The 8,070-nt window shown below is 44.0% G+C and overlaps 1 protein-coding gene across 1 annotated transcript in view; it reads left to right on the plus strand.

The window, feature by feature from the left end:
- The window catches only part of LOC106821588 (N-alpha-acetyltransferase 15, NatA auxiliary subunit-like), a 39,512-nt gene extending 34,027 nt beyond the window's left edge, over positions 1 to 5,485 (plus strand). The window contains exons 14-19 of the mRNA XM_014826469.1: positions 1,197 to 1,387; positions 1,547 to 1,655; positions 1,847 to 1,945; positions 2,291 to 2,437; positions 2,727 to 2,824; positions 2,955 to 5,485. Of these exons, the coding sequence (XP_014681955.1) occupies positions 1,197 to 1,387; positions 1,547 to 1,655; positions 1,847 to 1,945; positions 2,291 to 2,437; positions 2,727 to 2,824; positions 2,955 to 3,152 (842 nt within the window). The 3' untranslated portion in view covers positions 3,153 to 5,485. The remainder of the gene's footprint in view (positions 1 to 1,196; positions 1,388 to 1,546; positions 1,656 to 1,846; positions 1,946 to 2,290; positions 2,438 to 2,726; positions 2,825 to 2,954) is intronic.
- Positions 5,486 to 8,070: the final 2,585 nt, after the last annotated feature.

An 8,070-nucleotide genomic window follows, 5' to 3' on the forward strand; every position in this document is an offset into this window, starting at 1 on the left:
CCGAGCAACACGGCGAACCGAAAAATGCCCTAAAGCAACGCTATCTTACAGCCTCGTTCCACCCCTTATATTCGTTATCGTCTAAAGCTCAGCAAGGTCAACGCTACTCATTAACTATTATTACAATGTGAACAAAAACCTCCGTTATTACAGCAAACAAAACGCGCCTAAGTAACGAACATAAGAATTGGCAGCTTTTCTACAGCTTCTATCCTAACGGTGGTAGTGCGATCCCTCGTGGCTATGCGCAGATGAACTAGCCGATGAGAGCGAGAAAGCCGCGGCTTCCTGCTCTCCTGAAAGGACCGCGCGATACTTCGTTGGGTAAAAGCAGCGATGTTGAGTAACGTGCCGCCACTACGCTGGCGATTGAGCGCTTCGCGCGATATCCGCTGCCAATCGTTCTAGTACGCCCAAAGGATCCAGTGCCTGAACACAGACGCGACGGCATGGGTATAACATCCCTTGTCAAGGGTGTGTCGGATCCATATCGGTGAAACAGCCCGACCTATAGCGGAAGGATTACGGAACACAAGAGGGATGTTAGGCTGCTTCGAACCGACAAACTCAGCAGTGGCCGAACACGCATGGGAGAACCAGCACCAGCCTGACTGGGAAGGATACAGTGCCTCGCCAAGAGCGACACTGGTACACACGGAGGTAAAAGAAGCATTAACATTCGTCTCCGCCCTAACAACTTTAACAGAGACAACGGTTAGATATCCCAATTTCTGGATGTCAACGATACGCCGCCATGAATCACACGTTACGATAGCAAACACGCGCAGACCCACAACAGGTGAGATTACAGCCAACGCTAGCAGACGATTTCGACGCGGGAACTTGCAGCGCGCACGCGCCGCGGCACGGCGCAAGAAAACATCATGCGTCAGACCGCCAATCACAGCAGCGCCTGTCCAGCAGTTGTACCGCTCAATCCAACGGGGGATATATAAAACTCACGCGCACGTCGCGGCATCACCTGACGAAGTGTCCAGTACTGCGCGACGACAAAACGTCGTGTTCTTCTATTATCATTTGGACCACCCATTGCGACACATACGGGATATAGTAAGCGAGTTTCATTTCCGCAATGGATAATATTTTTAACGATATTACTTATGTTAACAGTTTTACTGCATACGGAACTCCGAATGAGAATTGACATGCATGCGAATCCTTGCGACCTGTTTCAGAGAACCTGAATCCAAGTGAAATCAAGAAGATGAGGAATAAAATGAGGAAGGAGAAGAAGAAGTTGCAGCAGGAGAAGGAGAGGCAGCGAGCGCAGCAGGAGCGCAAGGAGCAGCACAACAAGGCTCGGCAGCAGAACGACGAGGTTGAGGGCCCCAAGGAGGAGGAGCTACTGCCGGACAAGCTGGCCAGGGTATGGTAGACGGCAGTATTTTTTCCCATTTTTACTGGCTTCATGAATGTAATTGCAGGAAAAGCTGGTCGGGGTATGACAGAGAGTTGGTCGTTCGTGAGGTGCAGTTCATATGTTTGGTCGTTTGTTTCTTTGATCTTACATTCTCTGGTCTTTCAGCCGAGCGACCCTCTGAGTGAAGCCATCCGGTTTCTCAAGCCCCTGCAGATGCTCTGTCCCAACAGCATAGAGACACATATCTTAGCCTTTGAAATTTTCTATAGGAAAGGTAAGCAAGATCTGTGAGATCTCTGGTTAGTAATTGTTCTCCGTCTCATTTTGCATTTGCTGATTTTCTATTTTGAATTTGTCGCCTGGTTATCACTATCATTACATGTTTATATGCTGTAGGGTAACATTTAGAAAATGAAAACATTGTTTGTAAGTCGGTGAACAGCGTTTTATGTCGTGTTGTCACAGACAAACTACTACTGATGCTCCAATCGATTAAGCGTGCACGTGGAATCGATCCTAACCATCCACAGCTGCACCTGTGCCTCATCAAATTCCTCCGCAAAAGTAAGCAACTTAAAATAACGATCATGATGAAAATATATTTGAAAAAATAGAAAAACAGGAAAAAAGTGATTACTTTTTGTCAATACAATGTTTCTATATTATTTTAGAGCTCTGTGCAGTTATAATTGTTCAGTCACGTCTTGTATATATTTATATTTATATGTACGTAATTTATTATACAAAACGGCTGTCTACCACGAGAACAGTCTTTGTTCTCTCTCAAACAACTGCAACATGCTTCACCGGTATATTCTCATAACAACCTGTATCAGCGACAATAAATGTAAACTGAATTTAACATTACAGTTGTTAACAAGCAAAGCGGGTGTGTTGTTTCTTCTGTAGTGCAAGAACAGAAGGGGGCGCTACCGGAGACTGTGTCCGCGGCGCTGGAGACGGCAACTAACGGAATGTTCAGCGCCGACTCGCTAACATCGTTAAACGATGCTTACCTACAGAGGAATGGCACCTCGCTTCCCCATGCGTTTGCAGGTGACTAGCATGTGTCTACATACGCAGTGAAATTTTATCACTTTAGATACATTCTGCACGAACTTTTACACCACAACCATGCTTTTCCATCAGCGTTTCTAAGTACCCAGCACTTGGCCAATTTACTATCCACTTAATGCATATATTCACCAGTTTGCAGATTGAAAAATATGCATGAGCTCCATTTCATAACACAGCTGAATTCACTTTTAATTTTGTACCTGTGTGAGTGCCTTTTAATATATTATTGATCATCATCTGATAAATTAATGCACACGTTTTTGTCAAGCTGCCAGAGTGATGTCGCTACTGGACCCTAAATCACGAGAAGGCGCCCTTTCACTTCTTGTCAACTTCAACGGAACCTTGGAGGGGAAAGATTCACATGTATGTATGCACCTGCGCAGTATATGTATATAATTATCACAAGTTTGTAAGATTTCACGTGCGAACGCTGACATCTTTCCGGGTTCCGTGCGGATCGCGGAGTTGATCGTTTCTATTTTTCTGCCCCCAGGTTTGCGCTGACATCGTCGAGGCGATGAAGAGCAATGAGTTTGGGGTCTGTCAGGAGAAGGTGACTGAATTTCAAGCCAAGTGCCACAAGTTGTTTCCGAATGCTATTGCGTTTGGCTCGCCCCCAGCTAACTGCAGCAGCAACCACTTTAATAGCAGCACAGTGATCAACGATCAGCAGCCAGATTACGAGTCGTGATGATTGCTGACGGGGTCATGCAGGGAGCGCTGCTAACGTATTTGAAGAAGTGTGTGCATATTTTTCATACTTGGAATCCGGCTCGGTCTGAAAACGAATCGCTTGTGCACAGAGCAGCAGCTGGCACCAATGACAATGACGGCAATTCCATGCGTTCTCTGTGAGAAAGAGACTTATATAAGTGGCAACGCCCAACAGTGAACCTCGTGGCAGACTTTATCAAAATGTGTAGATGTTTAAGGTGCTGTGTGTATGTGACGGCGACATGGGGTGTGTGTCGTGGTGCGTCCACAAATACGCAAGCATGCTGGGAAGTTACAAAGTAGTATAACTCGAACACTGCGTTTTTTAACTGCACCCTGTTGAACAAAATTATTTCCTTGTAGATTCACAGCAGCTTTTAGCATGGTAAACCTGATGAAAATTGGCACGTATGTGCATAGTGTTCCAGAATATCAGGGCTGGTTAGCTGATGCATTGTTGTGGAAGGTGTGCCGACAAGTGAACAGCGCTGTCAGGAAGACAATAGCGTGATACGTTGTTGTACATATGGCGAGTGAGGTAGTGGCGAAGTGATCTTCAGCTAGTCAATGCAATCGGTGAGTATTTCACCTGTAAACCGGATGCGTAGGGGAACGCTAGCCACTGTCTCCAGCACGTCGTGCTACCGCAGGGTGGTCACGTAGGCTGCGATGCTTTTGTATGTCGCCTTGTAAAAGGTGTAGTGTGCCCCTAATGTCGGCATGCAAACGTCTTTATGATGGTGTGGTGTTTATTGAATGAGAGCAAGAGTAAAGATGAGCCAACGTGATTAGTGGTGCAAAGTGGCAACTTATTCTTGATAGGCTTTGATAGAATTCGTTACTACTGCAGCCAGTGGCAGTCCGATCCATGTTGCTCGCACGCATGCGTGGCTGGTTATGTGCGAGTCCATTTCTGGGAGCGCGTGCGTGTATGTGTGCATGTTAGTGAATGAGAATGGTTTAGGTGGTGTCCCTGAACCCTTCATCGGGTGTGCTGAACTGACACTAGTAAAATAGCTAAGGCAGCCCCGAGCAGCCTCTACCTTGAGAAAACGTGCGCAATGTTATGCCCATGAGAATAAAATTGAGACGAGGCAGAGTGCGAAATAAGTTATCATTTTCTATGAAATATAGAGATTTGTATAGAACTGATCCTCTCGTTATAAGCGACGTTATAATAAACTGTAGCAGTGAAACCATGTCATTATAAATTACATTTTTTCTCAGTGATATACAGTTGAGCACATTGTTGTTGCTCGACAAAGAACTTTTGATTAAAAAATATCTAATGCAAGTTCTCTGTGAAGTGTGATTAGATGTAGCTGTTAATATATGTTTAATAACAGCGTTTAATGCCATAATAAATAGCAACTTTTCCTTTGCTAGTGAAACCAATAATTTCGTAACTGTCAAAATTTCGAGTTAAAAGTGTTGGTGCAGTTGGATTCTGCTGGCATCATGTGTGACACCAGACGAAAAGACAGGATTATGAGCTGTACGACGAAGATCGTAAAACGGGTGTATTTAAATATGCAAACGAATTTTAAATCAATCGATGTGCAGAAACTTACCCTGGTGCATAGGCATTTCGTGGTAAATGTGCTGATAGTTCATTTTGATTTCAGTCTTACTCAAATACAAGTCTGTTTGACAGTGATAATGCATTAATGAGCTCCGTGCAGGCACAGATATACCTGTGAATGTTACGAGAATATACGACCCGTATAGATCTGCGCCTCACGTCGCTGCTTCCCCCCTCCCCCATGCTGCTGGTGCACTCGTTTTCGGCTTATCAGTCGGAGAGAAATCGACGTCATTTCTGGTCGCACATTTAATTGGTCGCCTGTGTAAAAGCAGTGCATTAGGATCTTGACATGTTGGCGAAATCTTGCGCATGCGTCTGGATGTGTGCAAGCAATGCGGGTTATTGCAAAGAATGCCAGCGGTACTCAAGAATAACAGCAGCCAAGTGATAGAGGTCACCACGAAGGGATTTGCAGGAAATGCCCAGCATCAGAAAATATGAACGTTCGACTGTTCTTAGGCAGATCGTTTGAAGCTATGCATAGACTTAATGGGGGGGGGGACAGGGATTCGCGTCAAAATCCTACCTCGTGTTACATATTAATCAACCTGAAATCACTGGTATTAACCCGATGGTGGGAGAGAGTAGTTCACGCCGCATCACAAGTAAACTGTGCATTACCGCTTGTATAGAGCTTTTATTTAGCAGTTGTAGTTGTGGAATTTCTTTGGAAGCAAAACTGCTCAAATTTTTATTAATAAATGAGTTTGAATGTGAACCCAGAATGTGCGTCTGCTTGTGTGTGTGCGTGCGTGCGTGCTACACTACTCCTTTTTGAGAGTGCTGAAAGAATAATGTTCTTCACTGTAAGATAATGGTTGCAGGCGCAGATACAGAGTGGCGTCCTGCATGTCCGCACCCCCTTTTTGTGACTGCAGTCCCGATTTTTCGGTGATGCAAAAATAGGTCTTGGTCGCAATAGATAAGTAAAAAAAAATCCAACTGATTGCACCGTATTCTTGGGTGACTTCATGGGTTAACACTCCCCACCCTGTCTGCGCAATTCATAGGCACTAAGTCATGGCCGTGTAAAGGTTGTTGGCATAGACTTTAAACTACCTCTGCAGTAGAACTAATCGAAATAGAACCTAATATAAAAAGAATCGGTTAATAGCTACGTGCATGATTTCATAAGCTGTCTGGTCGCATTCAACGGCACTATATGCCTACGGTTAGCACGACGTTGCGACGTGCGATAGCAAAAATACAAAGATGAAACACAAAAGTCGGTCAGTGCAGTGTGTGTATATATCAACCTGCTCCGGATCGTTCTTCTCGCGCAATTTGAAGAATTAATTGCAAAGATTCGATGACTTAAATGTGATTGCATGTCATTGAACTCGACCTTTATATATCGTCGATATTAGTGGTGTGCATGGGCCAGAATTTGTATGCATGTGCGTGTGCCTGCGTTGGTGGGTGGGTGGGTGGTTGGGTGCGTGCACACTTAATAGGATCCGGAGAGGAGTCCAGGGGGCCAAAAACCCTTTCTGTGATCGCTGGCCTGATTCTTACAGTGCTTGGCAAAAAGTTGTCTGTGTTTAAATACATCAAAGTAAATTTTGCACGTCATTTCTCTTCAGTGAAATAGAATAAAAGTACTTCAACACCAAAAAAATGTAGTCGAAATCTGTCGGATTACAAACACATACCTGAAAATGTTGGAGGAAGGAAATACCCCGATCCTCTCCATGCAAAACCCTACTATAATATACCCTCAATATGCTCAGCATGGAAATGACCCCTTCCGATCAGAATTATTGGATATACCTCTGGGCTGAAAATAAGTCGAGTGAAAGCAACAGTTCGAATGAAATTTGAATTTAATATTACAATAACGACATTCAAATAACAATTAGACAGTTACCAACCATTATCACATTTTGGTCCCCAGTACAGATTACATGACTTGATTATCACAATAGTGCAAACAATACATAACCACAGTTCTGATTAACCTCGTAAATAACCTAAGTATTAGTCTTCAAAGTCCAAGGGACTATATCGAAGGCGGAAATTAAATACGATTATTAAACAATTATCTCATAGCTTCAAGAGAAGCATTAACTGAGAAAAATCGACCAGTCTCGGGCAATGTAGATTTTTGAGATTCTTTACATGTCTAGGATGTCCCTTCAGACAGTAGTCGACCATACTAACAATAGCAAGTGTCACAAGTGACAGGGATCTACTTACGAGTCGTGACCTAGATTATCGGGACTATGCTCTAGGTGATTCACACGCGTGATAGGTGGCTAGGTGAAACATGCGGGAGAGAGGTGAAGTTATTGTCTGGAGATAGACGTGTGGAGTTATGGTCTGGGATAGCCGGGTAGAGAAGTGTCTGATATAGACCTGTGGAGTTACTGTTTGAGATAGACTGGTTAAGTTTGTGTCTGAGAGAGAGACGTGCGGCCAGAGAAGTGGGTGAAGTTTGTGTTTGAGAGGCACGTGTGGCTGGGGAAGAGGAAGAAGAAGCCGAAGAAGAAGAGAAGCAGAAAAAGCAGAAGCCGAAGAAAAGAGGGCCTAATCTACGGTATTGCTGTAACGTTAATCAATGTATACTAGTTTTTCTTAATTGTAATTGGTGGTTGTGCGGGTGCCGACGTTTACCTGTTATATGGTCTATTAAACTTTCAAGTTATAAAACATTTCTGACTGCAGCATATGCGTGCGTCTACTTGCTAGCTCTAGCATCAACTCGTGACAGCAAGTGTTCGACTGGCTACACTAAAAAAACTAGAACACAAATAATCTGGAAAATAAAACGAATCTGGATGAATCGAGATAATAAACATAGAACCTTGCAATTCCATGCACTAAAAAACTCTATTGCAATCTATGGTTGTGAATCATGGCCCCTCAGTGCAAACTTGGAGAAACAGGAAAATAAAACAAGTGCCGCAGAGCGACAGCGCTCAACTGACGTGTACTGTAGCCGGGTATTCTTCTGATAAACTCACTGGCAACCGAATCAAGTGCGACCTCGCGCTCAGAGCATATTATCTAGGATACTACTAATAGAGATCTAAAATCTATGATAGCTAGGCTTTGCTATACCGGTAGTACAGTAATAAAGATACAGCTGTGTAACTTTAATGACTTCGCTATATTAACATGTTATCATGGATATGCGTCGAGCGCGAACGTAGTGGTGGTGGGGGGAGGGTGGGGTGAGGGGGCTCTAATAGCAAAAGCAGTTCAGTCCTTTGTTAACAGTCAACAAATCCATGTTTAACCCTCCTCTTGAGGGTCAAAAGGTTATCAGACACTTACTCTTCGCACGTCAGCGGAAAGTACATTTCATGGT

The sequence above is a fragment of the Priapulus caudatus genome, unplaced genomic scaffold, assembly GCF_000485595.1.
Source record: "Priapulus caudatus unplaced genomic scaffold, Priapulus_caudatus-5.0.1 Scaffold78, whole genome shotgun sequence".
NCBI classification, from domain to species: Eukaryota; Metazoa; Priapulida; class Priapulimorpha; order Priapulimorphida; family Priapulidae; genus Priapulus; species Priapulus caudatus.